Raw genomic sequence first — 21,837 nt, 5'->3', positions numbered from 1 at the left:
GCTGCGCGGGAACTTGCGTAACGCGCGGCCGCGTCGCTGCTGCGCTTCCTTCCTCTTTCGCTCCTCCTTCCCTCCGCCAGCGCCGCGGGAAGGCCGCCGGGCCGGCCGGGAAGGCGCGTTCCGCCGGGAGAGAGGCCGGGCGCGGCCCCGCCGCCGCCGCGGCGCCATGATGAGGCGCACGAAGCCCGAGGTGGAGCGCTACGTCGCCTCCGTGCAGGCCGCGGCTCCGTCTCCCAGAGAGGTGAGCGCGGCCTCGCCTTCCCCGCCCGCGCCGGGCCCGGGGGGCGCTGCGGCCGCTCCGTGCGGTCGGTGTGGGGCTCCTTCCCGCGGCCGCTCCGTGCGGTCGGTGTGGGGCTCCTTCCCGCGGCCGCTCCGTGCGGCCCGTGTGGGGCTCCTATCCGCGGCCGCTCCGCGATGGGCGGTGGCGGCCCTGCCGCGCGTCCCGTGGCTCCGCCGCCCCCCGCGCAGCCGGGAGGCTTCGCTGCCCTGCGCCGCCGGGCCGAGGAGCGGCTGCTGTCTGCGGTCTCCCCCCGCCGAGCCCGGCGCCTCGGGTCTTCAGCTAGGTCTGCTTGGCTTGTCCTCCTCCGTAGCGGTAAGAGGAAAAACGAACCCTCTCTGGAGGGATGTGTTCCTGGAGACACTCAAACGGCACCTGGACGCGCTCCTGTATCACCTGCCCTAGGTGACAGAGCCTTGGGAGGGAGTTGGACTAGATGATCTCCAGAGGTCTCTTCCATTCCTGAGTATTCTTATATTCCGTGAGTTACAGTGTCTTTGGGAGTATTCCTGAGCTCCTGTTTGCTCAGGGTCTCTGTAAAATCGAGTGAGGTAGGGGAAGGGCCAAGGGGTTTCGCGTACTGGAGGTGCTTTCGCTAAGAGGAAGCAGTGGTTTATCAGAGCTGTGCACCTGTATTTTTCAACTGGTGTGCCCTAGTGTAGTTTTAAAGAGTCCACCACTTCTCTGAGCACAGAGTTCTTCAGTTTTGTGAGAGTTTAGTTCCTGTGTTTCCTGAGTTTCGCTTCTTCAGAAGGAGAATCCAAACAAGGAACATGAGAAGCACTTTCAGTTTTCTTTTATGTGCTGTCTCATTAATATTCTTGTCTTTATAGCAGTATTAAGAGAGGAAGAACTGGGAAAAAATAATACCTCTATTGCATTTTAGTAACGGGACAGAAGGATAAGGAACTCTTCATGACTTGTTACTATTTTTCATTATGTCTGGGAAAGGGTCACAGTGAGCAGTCTGATGCAGCTTATGGGAGCTGTTTAATCCTGAAAGATCCTGTTCTGCTGCTCTGAATTGATTCTTTTTTTTTGAGTTAGAATATTCAGCACTGTGTTGTGTAGTGTGAATACATCCATGTTCACCATTATGCAGTAGGGCCTTTATGCAGGGCTTGTGTGCACATCATTATTATTTGTATCTCTTTCCCAAGAGCAACAAAGTTGTTCTGTGACTTAATTGCTTTGGGTGCTGTTTAGGGCAGGCAGAGTCAAGGGCATGACTCTCAGAATGATAGCTATTAATTGTTTTGATACTCCTACTGAACTCAACAGCAAAATAAATCCTCTCCTGTTGTGCTTAAGACCAACTGGTGCATATTTACCCGTTCGGGTTTTTTAAAATAAGTAATGCTTACAACTAATTGTATAAGCACAGTCATTGGTGGAAAATGTTACTGATTTTCCTGTTGTGTTGATTTAAGGAGGAGGGTGCTTATAAGGCTGCAAAGCATTTATTTTGGGGTTTCTTTTCATTCATGTTTAAAAGGAGATGCCAAATGCAGCTCCACTCTGACATATTTCAGTGTTTCCCTTTTATAACAGGCTTCAAAAATACAGTCTGGAACTCTGAAGTATCCTAGGAGGCCTGCTTTCATTTTTAACTGCTTCTTAAAATTTTGCATGGATAAGGGTGTTGAGAGAGGGAGGGAGACTTGTCATCCAAGTGAATTCAAAATGTGCACACTTGTTTGGAATCACAGATGTAACTAGTTCAAATTTTTCTTGGTTCAAAAGTAAAATCTGGTTTTGAGCTGATATTGAGAGCTCAAGCTTTACATTTTTTTCTGGTTTACTTCTACCATTTTGCTTGTAACTTTGTCAGTTCTTTAACACACTCCTTTCACTCTTTTCCTGATTGTGCTTCTGCTGTCTTGGCTTCTTTCTGTACCTTCCTTCTTCTACCTCCTAGAAAATACCTTTGGAGATGTTTCACCTCTTGCTTATAGAGTGTGTATATTAAAGTTATTTTAGTCAGAAATAAACTACTGCATAAATGCATTTCTTGCCCAAACTGAGAATGACTTAAACAAAAGTTGCTATTTTCTCAAGTATACTTCAACAGTACTGTCTAATGACAGTACACTGCAGTAGGGATAAATGACAGATCTCTCTTGATTTGTAGAATGTCTTTTTTCCTTGCTACATTGCAAAGGAATAAACGAAATGTAGGTGACCCTATTGCTTTCTTCTCTTGTAGTCTCTATTTTCATAGTAGCTTTTTTATAGCAGAAACTTTTATTCTTTTCATTCTTAAACCTACATTTTTCAGAAACAAACCCTTATATGTGATGAATGAATTTGATCTGATAACAAATTGTCAAATTCAGTTACTTGGATATTAGGCATTGCTGAAAAGAAAGGTCACTCTTTAGGGAATTACTTTTGAAGTACTGAATGTCTAAAGTCTGTTTGTCATGGTTTTTCTTCTTCAGAAATCGATGAAAGGATTCCTCTTTGCTAAGCTGTATTTTGAAATAAAAGAATATGAACTTGCTAAAAGGTAACATGCGTTGATGGACATTTGTTTTTTGTTCTCTAAAGTGTAAGAGAAAAGCTGTGTTTTTATGAAGTAGACCAGAGAAAGCAAGATGAATATCATGCTGCTTTAAGCTAGCAGTAAATGTGGACATTGAGTGCTATTTAAATCTTTGTAAAACAATAATGTAAACGAAGGCTAGTTACATAGTACTGAAAAAAACTTAACTGGCTGAGTTGGCTGGTTTTGCCTCATTGTGTTAAGTTGTTCTTACAATTTCTGCAAATTCCTGCTTTTGTTTTTTTAATAAACAGAAATACTGGCTGGTGAATAAGTAGCATTTGTACAGGTATAAACCATGTTGCTGCTTACTTAAAGGTCCTGATAAAGTGTCTGGAACAAAACACGTCCATACTTCTGTATGGTTTGGCCAAAGCATCTAGAAAAAAATGTCTGTGTGTCCTATATGGCAGATTAAGTTGCCATTATAGCTCAGGTGGGAGGGGAAATAATATTGAAAAATATTGGTCAAATAACTGACTTTCTTCTCCCCTTCATAGATATATATCTACATACCTCAATGTACAAGAGAGAGATCCCAAAGCACACAGATTTCTTGGACAAATTTATGAAGCTGAGGATAACATAGAAAAAGCTTTTGGGTGTTACAAGGTAAGTACTACACTGACCCCTAATGCCCTGCTTTCTTCCTTTGTAAATGGACTTCTAAAATTCTTCTGTGCTGAACATTCTCAAACCCATTGAAGAATGCATGCTCCTGAGAAAACTGTGTCATACACATTTGATAGTGGAAAGCACATGAAGCACTGCAATGAAGGTTCTTCACTTGATATCACTTGCTTCTGTAGCATATTTTGAAGTTGCTTCTTTCTTTTCTCTTCTGGACTTGATCATTGTGCTGCCTGCTGTTAAATCTCCCCAAGTCATGCATTGCCTCTTGGACTACTGTTGCAGAATCCTGTAATGTGAACTGTGATGACAACTGAAGTTTAGATGCTACTAGAAGGCTGTAGGCCTGTATTTTTTGGTTGGTTGGTTTTGAAGAGGACAGGCACAGAAGGGAGGGACAAATCTAATTTTGATTAGGCAAGCATATAAATGTCAAGTTCCTAGTGGGATTGCCTTTTTTCTGGTTTTGGAGAGAAAGATGTGCTCAGAAGTCTGGCCAATACAACTCTGTGAAGTGCTATCACACTTCTTAAACCGTGTGTCTTAATATTTAAGTTTTTACACCTGGCTAGACTAGAGGTTGTTGTAGTCCTCCTGTCCATGTATAGCAGCAGCTAGTGGTAGATGCAGAGATGGCTTTTGCATTATTTCTTTTACAGTTTTGTGAATTTCAGCAGTTCCATCTGGGTGCTACAAACTGGTGGTGGCATGTAGAAAGGCTTTTCTTATATATTCTGCATTTTCAGATTTAACTACTTTGAATAGCTGGGCATGTTTGTGGGGTTGTAACTCTTACCTGTTCTACATGGATCATAAGTTAAAGTTGTCTTTTTTTTTTAACTCCTGTGTGTGCATGGGGAAATCTAGCGTTCTGTGGAGTTGAACCCAACACAGAAAGATCTTGTATTGAAGATTGCAGAGTTACTATGCAATAATGACATTACTGATGGAAGAGCAAAATATTGGGTTGACAGAGCTGCAAAGCTCTTCCCTGGGAGTCCTGCTATTTACAGGTTGAAGGTAAGTGCAAAATTACCTCTGTTATATGGCTTGAACAAACTTTGAGCATCTGACTGAAGTGCCTTTTGCGTATCACCTCTAGCAAAACTTTGTGGCTAAATTATTTTAGAGTCTTTGATATTAGAACTGTTAGATGTTACACTCTTTCTAGTCTGACATTTTTGTCTAGCTTTCAAGAAAGGTGCAGCTGCATGCTTTCATACCGTTTCTAATGTTACAAATTTAATCCTCTTCCAAAATGCTGAGAAATTGTTGGTTATCACAGTCAAGAAGTTAGACTAGATAGGTGTCACTTGTTCTTTCTGTTGTGTCACTGGCAGGAAGGTAGCCAACCTCTGAACTCAGACTTTCTTGCTTTACACTGCTTTTTTTGTTTTAAATCTGTATTATGATCATTTCTACAGAGCGTGAGGAATGCTGTAATTCTCAAATACTGTGCGAATACTTCCAGCCATGCAATGCCACTTTTGCACAGTTGTATTAATTTTGTGTAGCTAGGCAGCAGCCACATTGAAGTCTCAAGGTGTCTGGCTTGTTTTTAAGCAAAGTAGTCTATGGCAAGGTATGCTGTCATTGAACCAAATGGTTTGAGAAGCATTTCATACTCTTGGGAAGAGGTAAGTTCCTCTGAGGATTTTCTTCTATGATAGTTACCTACATTTTTAAGTATTTGAGTATTTCATCAAACTTCATGTAATACCTGAAAGCTATGAAGAGTATTGTTGCTTGAGTGGTGTAGTCTATGTAGTGGAGGAAAAAGAACTTGTCTGGTACTGTAGTTGCTCAAAAGACTCATGTGGGAAATGAAATATTAACATGTTGTCTTCATGTTTTAACAGGAGAAGTTACTGGATTGTAAAGGTGAAGATGGGTGGAATCAGCTTTTTGACTTGATTCAAGCAGAACTTTATGCAAGACCAGATGATGTCTACATAAACATCAGACTAGTTGCGCTCTACCGTTCAAATAACAGATTAAAAGATGCTGTGCTCCATTGTCAGGAGGCAGAGAAGAGAATACCTTTGCAGTCAAGCTTGGAATGGTGTTCCTGTGTTATAGAGACATTTGAGGTGTTTAATCATATTTTGATCCTGTGATAGTCTTCCATATCTTTTTACCTGGTCTGTTTCTCTTAGTGTCGTTACTCTGACAGCTATTTCTCAAGGGATTTAACTCCTTCAAATGCAAGTCTACTGAAACCAGTGGAATTACAAAATACTTCTTGTGTTTTTTTTTTTTTAAATTGGAATTTTCTCCCTAAAATTAAGCTTTATAGAGCTATTGAGTTTCTAACTTCAAAAGCTGAGTTAGACACAGCAGTTCCATTAGGGATAAAATTGCTCAAGCAAATAGTTCCCTGGAACTTTGCTGCTGAAGAATATGTTAAGGTCTCACCTGTGAAACTGGATTATGCAATAAATGCTACTAGTGTGTTTTGGAGAAGTACTGCCCTTGCCTTCATGGAAGGATGACTGTTCCTTATCCTGTGATGAACTTTCTTCTTTAGGAATATCTGGAATCTTTACAAGACTTGGAGTCTGATAAAAATAACTGGAGAACTATCAAGAAAGATCATCTGCTGGCCTATTCCAGCTTTGTCAAACTGACACTTTCTTCTAGAGATGTTCAGGAATGCAGAGAGGCACTCGAAAGGTACTGTTTAAACTTCTCCGTAGTAACAAAAAACCCTCTAAGAATTGTTTGGGGTCACATAATATCTGCCAAATTTCTGTTTCACAGCTTTCTTGTTTTTGGATGGGAGAAGAGATTCTCCATACTGGTTACCAAGAGCAAATCTTACTGGGTGTGAACCTCAGACTGTATTTGAGGGATATTTGAATGGTCAGCACACAGCCATGGGGAAGACTCGTTTATATACTGGGTCAATTAACTTTGTACCTTCTTTCCCTTCAGTCAGAAAATGTTCTGTACTTCAGCAATTGACTGATCCAGATTTCCCAGACAATTGGAAAAAAACCACCCACCCAAAAATCTCCAATCCAAACAAAGCAACAAAAAAGCCAGAACTACCTCTTGTGTATCAACTTTGTATTAGTCATTCTATTCTTAATTAACACAAGAGACTGGAGTAATTAGAAACTTTGTGTATATAGTGTAGTTGGGAGGGAGGAAATGAAGAAAGAGTAGCCTCCTTAAGAGAAAACTGGTGATATTGCAGCTGACTTGAAGGCTGACCTACTGTGGGGCACCTGGAGTAGTACGAAGTAGTGTTTGTAGTCAATAATTTGATTAAGGTCTGTGTTTCTTTCTTGCCATTGTCTTCCCTGTGTTACTGGATTTTACTAACTTATCTTTGTTCCTCAGTAGTGCAATGGCTGTTATATTGCATTTTGTAAAAATACTCTTGAGTCTGTTAACCTTGCATGAGTATTTGAAGCAGTACAGAATGCATGAAGAATGTTTAATACCCAAGTGTGTTTTGTTCTACTTTTCTCTAACAGTGACCATCTTGGGTTTTTTGCTTCTGATTTGTTAGAGGTTTTTGATATGATTACATCTGAAGCACTTCCAGATCATGGCAATGCTAACAGCCATTATAATTATATCCAGTAATTGAAAAATTGTTTTGACTGTTTTCTGGAAAGCCTTTCCTGGTGGCGATTGTATGGTAACCTACAGCTACTAGAATTTCTACAGTACTTTCTGTTTCCCAAGAGCCTGCTAAAAAGTATTTTGGACCTTTCTGATAAATGAACAAAAAGAAAGGGCAGAATGAATAATACCTCCTGTATGTCTCTAAATCTGTAGTAGTGAACAAGTTTATCCATGTGGTTCAGGACAATAGTTTTGAATGTAGCTGTGCAAAAATGTGATGAAAAAGACTGTAGGTATCTAGGTAATATTTACTGTTTTACTTCAATAAACTTGAGAGCTTTGGGAGTTTGAGGGAATTGTACTTTCTCGTGACTTGGGCTTAGGAAATAGAAACAGTACTTACCATTGACTCATGAAGTTACTTGATTCACAAATAGCATGAACCAAAATCAGCTGCTATAACTTTTACCAGGACTGTTTAGAATGAGTGTTCTCTGCATTTTAGTTTTGATCGTGCACTTCAGTCAGTGAAACCATATGTGAGTGCAGCTGATGAGTTGTCTCGTACCTATGTGGAAATGAAAGGACAGCTGTACATGCATGCTGGAACTTTGCTGCTGAAAATGGCCCAAGACAGTGAGGCACAGTGGAGAGCTATGTCTGAACTAGCAGCATTGTGTTATCTCCTAAGTTTCCAGGTAAATGATTTTTCAGGCTATGCCTTTAATTGATGCTTTTCTTGAAATGTTCTTGCTGTATACGTGTTGAACTCCTGTATTCTGAGATGAACTAGTGTTTGTGTATCTAAAGGAAAACTGTGTCCTCACTCGCCAAACCTTCCTGTTTCACAGTTGTTTAAAAGTTTCAAATGACATGAGCAGGGGAACAGTTGAAGGTATACTTTTACCCTTGCCAGAGTAACCTGATTCTTAAATGTTAGTGCATTTATTTCCTGCAGTGTATTCCCTTTTTTATAATACAGCAAGTACACACATTGAGTGTTACTCCTATAGGGAGGGAAGGAGAGGAATTGAATAGTTCTCATATACTTGTTGGGTAGACAGCAGAATTAAAAAAATCAAGGTGTATGAATTTTTTGCCTTGACTATCCTTTTTATACCACTGCTTTCATCGCAGGTATTACTTGCTCTTGTGTACACTTAATGTTACTTTTAATAGCTATAATTGCACACCTGTGGGCTTTAGGTGGGTTCTCTGCTCTCTTCACCCACCCCACACAGAACCACAACCCAATATATGTGACACAGTACCTTCAGAATGAATAATGCCTGTTTTCCTGTAGCTTCCTAATGCTAAAAAGAAGCTTGTTTTTTAATTTCTAAGATTCATTTAAATGTTTTACTGGGAAAAACCTGTAACAATTTTCTCCTTACTTCACCAGGTTCCTAAACCAAAGACAAAACTGATAAAGGGGGATCAAACCGGACAAGATGTGCTAGAACTGTTGGCCTGTGATCGAAAAAGCCAGTCTGGTAATAAAAATAGCTGCATAGTTCCATTTTAGTGCTGCACAGTTACTGTAAAGGCTAAGTGATTTGTTAAAGAACACATTAGTATGTCTTGTAACGTTATCACTCCAAAATGCAGTAAAACTTGGTTGGTTCTGACACTTAGAGTTATTTTTCTCGTCATAAGCCTGCTGGTAGAGTGTGTTCTCTTTGTGTTACGAGTAGTTGGGTTTTTTCCTCTTCTTCGACTTTCTAGTATGCTAAGGTAGAATTTAGCTTTTATGATCAGTTAAATCTACTGGAAATGGCTTCTGCCTGCAAATACTATTTTGCAAGTATTGTTAGCCCCAAGAGGGAAAGAAAATATTACTGCTTGTTTCTGTGATCTTTTCATCCTTTCACTTGTTCATCAGCTTTGTTCTTTTTGCTGCCAAGTATAGACACTGTTTCAGTCTACAGAATTCTTAGAAGGCCTAGGTGAAAACAGATGAACCCGCTAGACATCAGGTTCATTTACTTCAGAATGGATTTCATTAATACAAACTTCTGCTTGTATTACAGCCATTTATTTTAAGGTCAGTTGCAATGCCCTTGGAATAGCCATGGTAAGAGGGCTTTGTTTTCCCAAAGAACTGGATTTACAAATGCCTTAGGATTGTTGTCACTAAAAGCTTGGAAAGCCTATGTGCTGAAACACTGACCTAATTACAGGGAGAACAGAGAGAACATACCTGAGCAGTCTGTAGGTTTCATAAGGGGAAATCCTGATACCCATCCAGCCTTCAGTGGCGGCAAAGAGCAGTCCAGCATAGCAAATACTACTTTCCTCGTGTTCACTGCTTTATTTATGTGAAGTGATATTTTTGTTTTCTAGGTCATATGCTGCTGAACTTAAGTCATGGCAAGCAAGACTTTTTTAAAGAGATTGTGGAGTCATTCGCAAACAAGAGTGGTTCATTTGCATTGTTTGATAGCCTGTTTGAGAGTGGAGCTTCTAGGGAGAGATCTTTTATCGGCACAGATGATATTGGAAATGTCAGTACACAAGCACCAGTGCAAATGGAACTTCATAAATACGATATTGGTAAGAGGTGTTAATTTCTGGAGCTCAACAGAGCTTTGTGTATCAGAACCTCCTCTACAAATACTTGTGAAAGAGGTTCTGGTACACAAATACTTGTATTGCAACAAAAGACAAATACTTGGAATAGCTGTCCAAAATTGTCTTAAGGTCATAGGAAAGACTTACACTTTATTGCAATGTAAAGAAGTGCTTCTTCAATAATTTCTTAAGGATTTTTGGAGACGTAAATAGGTTTTCTAAAATTAGTTATCGGACTGAATAAGGTGAGGATGGAAATGATGACAGTTGGCCCCTCAGAAGCTGAAGCAGATGATGGCTTTGAGCACTTAGATGAACTTGATATGTTTTGGCTAATCTGAAGTCTGTAATCCTTCATAAGTGAAAACTGGAATCTTGATGCTCATTGGTCTGTAAAGTATCTCTGGCTGCTCTGACAGTGAAATGTGAAACGCAGCTTTGATAAGATAGGAGTATTGAGGACTTGAAGGAAGCTGACATTTGCATCCAACTTTGTTTTTTGCATAGGGGCCGTTCGATTGTACAACGGCAGCCTCCAGCACCTTGTGTGGCTTGGCTTGCAGTGGAACTCCATGTCAGTCTTACCACCCATGCGCAAGTGGCTAAAACAGCTTTTTCACTTGCCCCAGGAAACATCAAGACTTGAGACAGATGCTCCTGAATCCATTTGCCTGTTAGACCTTGAAGTAAGTGACCTTCCAAGTTCTTTAGTGTACCATACAAGTTAAGTTTTTTGGTAATTAATTTCTATTTATTTTTATAAAAACAGGTATTCCTGCTCGGGGTGGTATTCACTAGCAACTTACAGCTGCAAGAGAAGTTTAATTCTCACTATAGAGCACATCAGCCTCAATTCTTACCATTGCCAATGTGCAAACAACTCTATACCGAAAAGCAGAGATCCTGGTGGGATGCTGTTCGTACTCTTCTTCAGAGAAAATCAGTGTAAGGCTTTTTCAGTTTGGAAGTGTTTGATCAAGCCTTTAGGGAGCATCTGCTACAGCAGCTTGGATTGGTCCCAATAGATTCTTGTATTTTGGACATTGAAGCTTTGTTATACTAGGGACTTGTTACGCTTGAAAGATTTGTAAAATCGGAATTTTCATTTCTAATAATGCATTTCTAACCTAGAGGCAAATAAGAACTTAAGCCACAAACTGTATTCATTAAGTAAATGTAAGTGAACACATGAAAACCAGAAAACATTAATCCAGGAATGTTTCTCCTGATATTCAGACCAGGGACAGCAGCAAAGCTGAGGCTTATTGTACAGCATGGCATAAGTACTCTGCGAACACTGGAGAAGCATGGCCTTCAACCTGCCTTGATCATACACTGGGCAAAAAGTCTGCAGAAAACAGTAAGCTGAGATTATTTTAAAATATGTGGGAGCCAAAGTGTTTTTCTCTATTTTCTAAACTAAGAACAGACTCGGGGGATGGGGGATCAGGTGCAAATTTATTGCTCTAGTCACTCTATGAAGTGCCCTTGTCTTAAATTGTAGTGTTATTTTCTACATGTATGTTACTTTACGTAGCTACTCTGCTTAGTGTCAGAGAAGGACTTTGGAACTCTTAAAGAAAATAGAAGGATATGTAGGAATAGCATTTTGACTTGAATTTGTTGAAATAACATGTGCTTCTATTCCCTTTTCTTCACCAGGGAATTAACCTTAACTCTTTCTATGACCAGAAGGAATATATTGGACGAAGTGTATACTACTGGAAGAAAGTTCTGCCTATGTTGGAAATTATCAAAAAGAGGAGGAGTATTTCTGAACCTACTGATCCTCTCTTCAAACACTTCCATAGTATAGACATTCAGGTATAGATTGATTGAGCCAAGGCTGAAAAGGGTCTACTTCAGAAATGTACATAGTTGTGGGTTTTTTGTCTACATTGTACATGTACATGTTATTACTATGAAACTCTTAAAGATGAGATTTGTCAATAGTGTTTTAAAAAGGGGGAGAATTCTCTCCTTATAACTTTGGTCTTACCTTTAAAATGGTGTTTATGATTTGAAGGCACCGAACACCCTCAGTACCAGCTTTCTTGAAAAAGAATTTTTCCTCTATTATAGAAAAAAGGTTGTCATTCCATTGTTAGTTATAAGTTGTCCTTCACTGTATTTGTAGGTCTTTCAGGTTGCAGGATATGAAGAAGAGGCACAAATAGCATTTGCTATGTTGGATGCGGTTGATGGCAAAACTGATGATGCTTTATTAGCATTTGAAGCTATTGAGAATGTGGTTTCGTACTGGAATCTTGCCTTGGTAAGTTTGTAAGTTGCATTACCCAGAAATGCTTCTCTTTATTCAGTTTCCTTCTGACTGATACTATTCAATCTGCATCCTGTTCTTTAGATTTTCCAAAGAAAAGCAGAAGAGATTGAAAATGATGTCATGCTTCCAGAAGAACACGAGGAGCACAAAACTTACCTTCTTAAAGCCAAGTATTATCTAATGAAGATTATTGCAGAAAGCTCCTCAGATACGTCATTGACTGAGAAAGTAAGTAATTCTTGCTTTAAAAACTTGTTCCAAGGCATGCAGTGGCTTAGGTTACTGTTTAAAAATGAAACCCTTTGCATTAAGGCAAGCTAAATTCTGGGTAACTTCTGTAACCTAGCAGATCATATGGTATCCTGGCTACCCTGTGGATGAAAGCTTTAATGTAAACAAATAGCATTTGCCACTGTATTTTTGTCAAGGTTGATAGTTTGAAAAAATGTAATTGTTTGTGTGAATTGTTTTCTTATGTGAATTATAACAAATTTAGAGCTTTGCTGAAAAAAAAGCCCAGCATTTATGTAATGAAAGACTTGTGAATTGCTCAGCCAGAATTCTGAATGTAGTTTGTCCTGCTCTGAGGGAGAGTTGCAGTCCTGACTCATGTTTGAAATAACTTTCTAGTTGCCAGTGTCTATTGAAACAGTGAGGGAAGTGTTAGATACAGTGATCCAGGAACTTGGCGAGAATGGTGAAGAGGGAAGTCTTTCCTTCAGAAATGGTCTGTCACGAACTGCAGATTCAGCAATGAAACATTCCACTCCATCACCAACCAAGTTCTCTTTTTCGCCAACTAAGACCTACAAGGTATGTTAGCCAGTTATTATTTCATGGAATCGTTACCTTGTGAGAAAAGTTCAAATGAATCAGTTACCTTTTGTTTTCCTAGTTTTCTCCGAAAACGCCTCCTCAGTGGGCAGAAGATCACAAATCTATACTTCAAATGATCTGTCAGCAAGTGGAAGCTTTAAAGGTAAAAATTCTGTCACCACATTCAATAAAGAACCATTGCTCTTTCAGTTAGGTAAAGATCTCGTGATAAGAGTATGGGCTAACTTACAGTTCCTAGAATTATTTTCTGTAAATATCAGCCTAAAATGAGTGCAAGAGTAAATCCTTTTGCTTAAAAGCTCCTCACTGGGACCTGTACAGGAGAGCTGAGTCAACCTATCTAAGGGACTCTTTCTGTATGTAGAAAGAGTTTTGCTTTTGTCAGCTTGGTTCTCATCCACTTGGTTCTGGGTTTTCCACTGGATTTAGAACACAATGGGGGAGTACTTTGTACTCCGTAGACATATCTTGCATGATTCTGGTGGGTACTTTTTGGTTGGTGTTTTTTTGTGGGGTTTTTTTGTTTGTTTTAGGGGGTTTTTTTTGGGGGGAGTTGTTTGTTTGTTTGAATTTTTTTTTGTTTTTTTTAATTACCACTACCCCTTCCTCCTATATTGAGCATGCCTTTTAAATAGCAAAAGGGTAGGGATCATGCCCTGTATTTTCTTTGACAAATACCTATGCAATAGATACTTACACTCTTGCTTGGCAACGTGTCTCGACAGAATGAAATGCAAGAAATGAAACTTAATAATTCCAACACAAATGCGTCTCATCGGTGGCCTCCTGAAAGCTATGGAACAGAAGCAATGCCAGACGGTTATCAGAGAGCGCAAAATCTTCATGAAGCTCCATTAACAGGCAAGTTGCTGCAGAATTTTTATCTAAATGCTTAGCTTAATCAAGTAAGACTTTTGAAAATGCCAAAATGTTTTAATGATGCACAGTTAAAAATGGATTGGTGGGAAGAGTCTGTAGAAAACAATGAGAAGATCAAATGTAAACATTTCCTGGTGTTCCTCTTTAGTTGCTACCACTGGCCCATCTGTGTTCTACAGCCAGTCCCCTGCCTACAACTCTCAGTATCTTCTGGGAACTGCTGCAACCAATGTAACACCAACAAAGGTGAGAATAAATGTATTTGCCCAAGTTGCTTCCAGTGATCTACTGGAAATGACTGGTTTTGATTCTGTACATAGCTGAATTTAATTGCAGTTCCCTTATGTAGAATTTGGTCAAATTAGACTGCTAGGAATAAAATGACAATTTGTCTCCCAGCATAATTTTTCTGATACGGCATTTGGGAGGAAAAGCCAGCAAAATATCTGTTGCATGTGTGAATTTATCCTACAGGGTATGATAGCACTTAACTGTTCCCCCCTTAATGGTGTTGCAAAAGAAAATGGGGTTTGCAAAACCTTTTTTTCATGGAAAAGAAACCTGCTCATATGGTGCCCCTTTTTCAGTGCTTGTTCTCAAATGCCCTTCAAGTTTTAAACTAACTAGTTTAAACTAAGGTAAAACCAGTTTAGATTTAAACTTGTATGAAAGCATACCCTTCTTATAAGAGTACGTGTTATATGGGTTCCAGCACAGTAAGATTTTGTCCTCTTTGTTACCATAATAAGCAAAGCACTTGTTTTCTGCTTTTTCTTTAGCCTCCTGTCTATGGCATGAACCGACTCACACCTCAGCCACATATATATTCCTATCAACCACCACCAATGCATACACCACCTCTGCAAAACACTTCTGGTTGTATGTTTTCCCAAGAAATGTATGGCCCACCTCTGCGCTTTGATTCTCCTGGTACTGCACTCATTTCTCCTCGTGCAGCTGATGACTATTACAACTACAGTGTTCCACAGGCAAGCACCAATCCAACACTGCCTAAACCAGGGTACTTTACAAACCGTTCAGTCACGCCACCCACTTTAAAGCCTGCAGAACCAAAGGCAATGCCTAAATTTGGACAGCCGGGAACAGCAGAAGGATCAAAACCACCTCTGCCAACACCAGCACAGCCAAGTCAGCCAACAACTTTTAAATTTAAACCTAACTTCAAGTCTAATGATGGAGACTTTACTTTCTCTTCTCCCTCTCAGGTTGCACCACAGCCTCTTAATGCACATTTTAATAGTAGAGAGAGCCTCTTGGATCTTCTGACATCTGATAAACCTTTACAGGATGATAGATACATTGAACAAAAGCCAGTTAACGATCCCACAAATAGTTCAAAAAATATCTTCAATTTTAGCAGTAAACATATGCCGGGCATCTCTCTTAGAGAAAACATGGGACAAAATGCACACAAAAACCTGGGTTTTGAGAAAAATGATACATTTAGTGTTCAGGAACCAAGCAAGCCTGTATTTATGGCTTCAAATTCGGATTTGGCTAATAGAAGTCATGAAACAGAGGGAGGAAGCACCCATGGTGGAGATGAGGATGATGATGGTCCTCATTTTGATCCTGTGGTGCCACTTCCTGATAAGATTGAAGTGAAGACAGGTGAGGAAGATGAAGAAGAATTCTTCTGCAACAGAGCCAAGCTCTTCCGTTTTGATGCAGAATCTAAAGAATGGAAAGAAAGAGGTATTGGAAATGTGAAAATACTGAAACATAAAGTATCTGGCAAATTTCGTCTCTTAATGAGACGGGATCAAGTGCTGAAGATCTGTGCAAATCACTACATAAATACTGATATGAAATTAACTCCAAATGCTGCATCAGATAAGTCATTTGTATGGCATGCTTTAGATTATGCAGACGAATTGCCAAAACCAGAACAGCTTGCAATTAGATTTAAAACACCTGAAGAAGCAATGCTTTTCAAAAAAAAGTTTGAGGAGGCACAGAATATTTTAAAATCCTTGGGATCAAATGCTGACACATCTGTGGCTCAGAGCAGTGGGACTGCAAAAGAAGCAGTAAATCAGGACACAAAGGAGCCTAGCAGAACCGTTTCTGGGACCATGAACTTGGGCTTTCAGTTCCCAAAAGATGGAGCAAGCAGTGAACCTGACAGCAAAGGCAGCATTACAGCTACCTCCACTGCATCTGGCACTACTATTTCATTTGGAAAGGATGCTCAGCAAGCCTGTTTAGGCCTAAATGAAGCAACTGCAAAGAATTGTGTATCATGTCCAAGTCCAAATCCAGGTATGTGGGAAACCCATGGCACCCCATTAACTGGCTCAGCAAGTTTCAAAGCAAGTGGTAACACACTGCAGGACAAATTTGGATCTGTTTTTGCTAAAAAGGAAGGTCAGTGGGACTCTTCTGCATGCCTAGTCCAAAATGAAGCAAAAGATGTCAACTCTTGTTCCCATCAGAGTCCAAAACCTCAAAATCAACTAAATGCATCCATACCTACTGTTCAGGCATCTGCTGCTTCTGGATTTGGTTCTGTTGCTGATACAAGTAAGCCGCAGAAAAATGGGTTTGAAGGGCTTTTTGCTAAAAAGGAAGGTCAGTGGGATTGTAGTACTTGTCTTGTGAGGAATGAAGGTTCTTCACTAGCCTGCGTAGCCTGCACAATGCCAAATCCATCGGCTAAGCCAGCTGGTGATGCTTCGTCAGCTCCTGCTTTTGGCCTGAAAAGTAAATCACCTGAAGCTGATGGAGGACTATTGGGAAAAAGCTTTAAGTTTGGTCTTGAGCAAGGCAAGACACCATCATTTACATTTCAGATTTCTTCTGATACTGAAGCTAAGTCTGCAAAAGAAGGATTTAGCTTTTCAATGCCAGTGCCTGCCAGTGGATTTAAATTTGGGATACAAGAGCCTAGTAAAAATACCACTAAGAAAGATGAGCCATCCAAAGAGCGTACAAGTGGTTTCTCAAAAAGTGTTGATGAAAAAGACAAAAAAGAAGTGCCTTCAGACAGTGGAATTGGATTCCAGTTTCAAGAAATAGCTGACAAGGAGAAAAGTGACTTTGTTTTTGGGCAAAATAGCAGCACTTCTACTTTTGCCGAGCTTGCAAAAAGTACTCCTAGGGAAGGCTTTCAGTTTGGCAAAAAGGACCCTAACTTCAAAGGCTTTTCAGGTGCAGGTGAAAAGCTGTTTTCTTCACAAAGTTCTAAAACAGATGACAAAGCAAACACATCTGCTGACCTTGGTGAGAAGGATGATGATGTGTATAAGACAGAGGACAGCGATGATATCCATTTTGAACCTATAGTTCAGATGCCTGACAAAGTAGAACCATTTACAGGAGAGGAAGATGAGAAGGTGCTATACTCCCAGAGAGTAAAGCTGTTCAGGTTTGATCCAGAAACAAGCCAGTGGAAAGAACGTGGAGTGGGCAATCTGAAAATTCTTAAAAATGAAGTTAATGGCAAAGTAAGAATATTGATGCGGCGTGAACAGGTACTGAAGGTGTGTGCAAATCACTGGATAACGACAACTATGAACTTGAAACAGCTGTCTGGCTCAGACAGAGCATGGATGTGGATGGCCAATGACTTCTCTGACGGTGATGCAAAGTTGGAACATCTGGCAGCAAAATTCAAGACACCAGAGCAGGCTGAGGAGTTCAAACAGAAGTTTGAAGAATGTCAGAGGCTACTACTAGACATACCACTGCAGACACCCCATAAACTTGTTGATACAGGTAGGACAGCTCAGCTTATACAGAGAGCAGAAGAGATGAAGTGTGGCTTAAAAGATCTCAAAACTGTTCTGACAGATGACAAAACTAAACTATCAGAGGAGGAAAATGTAAACCCTGTTTGTGCCAGCAGTACTTCTGATTCAGTTATAAAGACACATGCTGAAAGTACTGGCCCTACTCTGGAGTGGGATAACTATGACTTGCGTGAAGAAGCATTGGATGATAGTGTAAGTAGTTCCGTATATGCATCACCTCTTGCAAGCAGCCCTGTAAGGAAAAATCTGTTTCGATTTGGAGAGTCTACCACCGGTTTTAGTTTCAGCTTTAAATCTGCTTTGAGCCCATCCAAATCTCCTGCCAAACAGAATCAGAGTAGAACATCAGTAGGCACAGATGAAGATTCTGATGTTACTCAAGAAGAGGAGAGAGATGGACAGTACTTTGAACCTGTGGTACCTCTGCCTGATCTTGTGGAAGTGACCAGTGGTGAGGAAAATGAGCAAGTTGTCTTCAGTCATAGAGCCAAGCTCTACAGATATGACAAAGATGCTAATCAGTGGAAAGAGAGAGGTATTGGGGACATCAAGATACTGCAGAACTATGACAACAAACAAGTGCGTATAGTAATGAGAAGGGACCAAGTACTAAAACTCTGTGCCAATCATAGGATAACATCAGATATGAATTTGCAACAAATGAAAGGATCTGATAGAGCATGGGTATGGACTGCATGTGACTTTGCAGATGGGGAAAGAAAAGTAGAACTTCTGGCTGTGCGATTCAAGCTGCAAGATGTTGCAGACTCATTTAAGCAAATTTTTGATGAAGCAAAGCATGCCCAAGAGAGAGAGACACTGATAACACCTCTTTCTTCTCGTGCCAATACACCAAAGGAATCTCCATGTGGTAAAAATGCTGTAGCTGTGCTGGAAGAAACAACCAGAGAAAGAACTGATGTCAGCCATGGTGATGATACTTCTGATGCAACTGTAGAGGCTGCAGAGGTGTCAAACACTTCGGAAACACCAACAAAAGCAGTGGTTTCTCCTCCAAAGTTTGTATTTGGATCTGAATCTGTGAAAAGCATTTTCAGTAATGAAAAGTCAAAGACATTCACATTTGGAAATACTTCAGCCACTGGTTCTCTCTTTGGCTTCAGCTTTAATCCCCCAAGAAAGAGTGAAGGCCATACTCCAGCATCTCAGAACACAGCACAGAAAGAACTGGAGGTCTCTGAACCACCAAAAAGCTCAAATGCTACTCAGAAGCCTGTAGACAGCAAGGTAGACAGCTTACCTGCTTCAACACAAGATGGACCCTCTAACTTCTCATTTAGAATTCTGGAAAAAGGTGAGTGTCAGTTGAACTAGTAGTTTATTCAAGCATGCAAGTTACTAAGCAGCTCTGTGCTATTTGTTATTCTTTATTCTCTTGAGAATAGGTAGTTTCTTTCAGTTTTGATGGAGGTATCCGTATGTTCTCCAGAGTTTCAACTAAAGGAGGGAATTTTAAGTCATAATTATTTTCAAATAAAAATGAAGATGTATGATGATGAAGGATGGAATTTTGTTTACTGAGGACAGGTATTTCAGATAGAGAGCTACAACTCTGAAGTGCTGTTTCTGAATCTTGGATTTGAATGCTCAAAGAATCTGTGGATTCACTTTTTGAGACGTAAATAGGTAGTTGATATTGTGTGTCTCCAGGCCTTTGCTCTGAGTGGCAAAATGTGAAAACAGCAAATGTATGCTTCAGCTAAAATTTGCATTATCCCCAGGACTGAGTAGATGGGTATTGTGGAACTGTTCTATACCTTTGTTTCAAGTCTTAAACATTGGCCTCTGCAATTTTAGTTGTGTAGCTTCACACCAGATGTCAGCCTACTTCCTTAGCCTGAAAAGAGATTGTGGTAGCAGACTCAGTTGTACAGTTCCTGTCACAGTCTGGAAAAGATGTATATGCAGAAGCTGTGGCTGTGACAGGACTACTGTAATGTGCTGAAGTGTCTTTGTAATAAGGATGGGATGTCTCAGAATTACGAACACATTGTGTCTATTTATTAGCTGAAATGTAATAAAGTGATGTGGTAGAAGATGATAGCTGCAGTCCATTCACATGGGTTGGATATGCTTGTGTAGAATTAACAGTTGAAATTTCTTGCTGTGAAATAAGACTATGGAATACTTGCAGATAAGTAGATAAGTCTGTTTAATCCTGTTAAAATTCCAGGTAAACACTTATATACCAACAATTTATTTTTTTAGGATTTAATTTTAGCCTTTTTAAATCTAATCCCATGGCCTTTTGGACAAGCACATCCTCCATGCAACCTGATAGTAAAGGTATTTACATACTGCACTGAATGTTTGATAAAAACACTCTAGCAGGCATGGACAATAACCCAGCTGTGTCAAAGCAGTTGGCTCAGTAATCCTTGCAATTAACATGCATGCTGAAGGAGTACTTGAAATGGTGTGTCTGACTACTGTATTTGTCCTGTTACGGAATGTCTCCAGCCCCATAGTATGTTTACATGAGCCAGCACAATGGGTGGCCCTGTTTAAGCTTTTGGCTTTTGTTTGACTTACTTTTTGAGGATATCTGCCCTGCACTTCTCCATCACAGTTTTACTAAGTGTGCACACTGGATCTCTTAAATTTCTTTTTGTCTAGAGAAATTACATTGTTATTTTGAGAGAATGTCTTGTAGTGCCTGATGTTGTCTACTCCATGCCAATGAAATATGCCTGCAGATCTAGAGACAGGTTATCCAGTAAAGAGCTGGAATGTATTTATCCTCTGTGGAAATATTCACTTCAGTTTCCTGATTATCAGTGTTAACTGCTGGCTTTTAGAAAGAATGAGTGCATGTCTTGGTTTGAAAGTCAGGTGTCTGTTAAGGAAGGTGGGAACCTCTCTTAGAAGAGAGAATATGAACCCCCTTCCCTCCGAATTGTTGTAACTTTGAAATCAAGGGCTTTCAGGCAAAAATAGGGGAAAAGGAAGAGCAGTTCTTCACTAGTATCTGTCACGAGGCAAACAAGCAACAACAGTAGCAAAGAGCAAACAAAACCAGAAACCCGGAGGCCGCTTTGTTTGAACCGCCAGGCACTTTCTCCTTTGGTGCAGTTACGGTCACGGCCATCAGGGGCGCTGTTGGCTCCCGGCCGGGCAGGGCAGTGCTATGACAGCGCGCAGCCGCAGGGGGCGCTGCGGCGCGAGGCCAGCCGTGCCGCACAGCCGGCCGGGCTGCAGGGAGCTCCGGGCAGCCAGCTGGGGCGGCAGGGCTGGCCGGGCTAGCCAGCTAAGGTGGCACAAACTCCGCAGCTGTGGCAGAACCCGCAGTGCGTTCCGCCAGGCGGGGCAGCGACAGCCAGGCTCCTCCGCGGCAGCTGGCGGCGCAGCCGGGGAGACGCGCGCTCCGGGAGGGGGAAGAGGGTCGGAATGCCGAGCTTTCCCAAACGGAGGCTCACCCAGCAAGGAAGAGAGGCCAGTGCAGAGTTGGGCTCCCGCGGTCGCAGCTAAAACAGTAGCTTCTCCCCTCACCGCATCCCGGCTATGTATCTTGTCTGTTAAGTACTGGGCCGTTATAGTACCCTAGCAACAGAATGGGGGAAAATTCTCCAGCCTCCAACAGCACGTAAATGAGAGAGCCAACTCCTGAGCTGCCACTTGCATCTTTATACTTCATGTATAATCTGAAGTCCACTTTAGCTGGTTAGAAAAGTTCTGCCAATTTGTAACCAATTTGTTTACATTCAGACACTGTAAACAAGACTGTTACAACTTATAGTTTGATTATATGTTGCTATCAGGGCTTCTTGCAAGTATGCTTGCTGTAAGCATACTCAACTTACACAGTTTTAACAATATTTTAACTTTAAATAACAAACTTCTAGTCTGCTTAAGACAGTCTTCTAATGTTAGTGTCCTACATTGTTCTGAAATGTCAAAATGTCATTCAAGAAGCTGTTCTTAAACACTGAACTCCTGTTCTGTATACATAACCTAAAGTCACTTGCTCTGTGTTTTTAAGCATCCCTGTGGATGGATTTTATTAACAATTCGGTTCTATTTTCATAATTTGAAGTCCATAATGTGAAGTGATGAAGCATTCTATGCCAGCACACACATGCAAGAGTTTTTGCTATCTCAGATTGATCCTGGTTTTATATTGGGCGCATATGGCAGCAGGGATGTATTTAAAGAAACAAACAAGATAAGCCTTTCTGGTACTTCAGACTTCTTTTCACTTCTACTTTTTTGATGATTAGGTGGCTTATTTACAGTTGATAATTGTCTTCAGTGTAACTTTTTTGTCTTTGAGCTCTGTCTTAGTAGTAAAGGATCTTGAGAAGTCCTTTCTAAATTAGGTTTTCAAGCCTTCCCAGTACAAATACAATATGAGGCTTTCTCATGGGGAACCTCTTTTGGGGAGTGGCTTCTGGGTTGTGCTAGAACAACATGCAGAAAAAATTTAACCTCATAGTAGTTCTGCACC

General features: G+C 40.6%; 1 protein-coding gene and 1 long non-coding RNA gene across 3 annotated transcripts in view; one reads left to right on the top strand and one right to left on the bottom strand.

Moving 5' to 3' along the window:
• The first annotated feature begins 53 nt into the window (after positions 1-53).
• The window catches only part of RGPD4 (RANBP2 like and GRIP domain containing 4), a 34,370-nt gene continuing 12,586 nt past the window's right edge, over positions 54-21,837 (top strand). Inside the window, exons 1-21 of one of the 2 annotated variants that reach the window (XM_085053831.1) lie at positions 54-241; positions 2,719-2,786; positions 3,323-3,434; positions 4,320-4,472; positions 5,312-5,542; positions 5,980-6,125; positions 7,534-7,726; positions 8,431-8,521; positions 9,372-9,581; positions 10,107-10,285; positions 10,369-10,544; positions 10,836-10,959; positions 11,262-11,423; positions 11,737-11,874; positions 11,965-12,111; positions 12,514-12,696; positions 12,779-12,862; positions 13,446-13,581; positions 13,748-13,845; positions 14,379-18,687; positions 19,602-19,679. In XM_085053831.1, the coding sequence (XP_084909957.1) occupies positions 167-241; positions 2,719-2,786; positions 3,323-3,434; positions 4,320-4,472; positions 5,312-5,542; positions 5,980-6,125; positions 7,534-7,726; positions 8,431-8,521; positions 9,372-9,581; positions 10,107-10,285; positions 10,369-10,544; positions 10,836-10,959; positions 11,262-11,423; positions 11,737-11,874; positions 11,965-12,111; positions 12,514-12,696; positions 12,779-12,862; positions 13,446-13,581; positions 13,748-13,845; positions 14,379-18,687; positions 19,602-19,679 (7,093 nt within the window). In that variant the 5' untranslated portion in view covers positions 54-166. The remainder of the gene's footprint in view (positions 242-2,718; positions 2,787-3,322; positions 3,435-4,319; positions 4,473-5,311; positions 5,543-5,979; positions 6,126-7,533; positions 7,727-8,430; positions 8,522-9,371; positions 9,582-10,106; positions 10,286-10,368; positions 10,545-10,835; positions 10,960-11,261; positions 11,424-11,736; positions 11,875-11,964; positions 12,112-12,513; positions 12,697-12,778; positions 12,863-13,445; positions 13,582-13,747; positions 13,846-14,378; positions 18,688-19,601; positions 19,680-21,837) is intronic. The other variant, XM_085053838.1, reaches the window with a different exon arrangement.
• On the bottom strand, positions 15,044-21,001 carry LOC146444377 (uncharacterized). The gene is made up of 2 exons (XR_014850356.1): positions 20,810-21,001; positions 15,044-15,294 (listed from the first exon to the last, which is right to left on the bottom strand). It is a non-coding gene; the product is annotated as an uncharacterized LOC146444377 (long non-coding RNA).

Source organism: Lichenostomus cassidix, chromosome 1, assembly GCF_008360975.1.
Source record: "Lichenostomus cassidix isolate B80296 chromosome 1, HeHo_3.0, whole genome shotgun sequence".
Lineage (NCBI taxonomy): Eukaryota > Metazoa > Chordata > Aves > Passeriformes > Meliphagidae > Lichenostomus > Lichenostomus cassidix.
The sequence above is the reverse complement of the archived record's forward strand: the minus strand, read 5'-3'. Positions and strand labels throughout refer to the sequence as shown.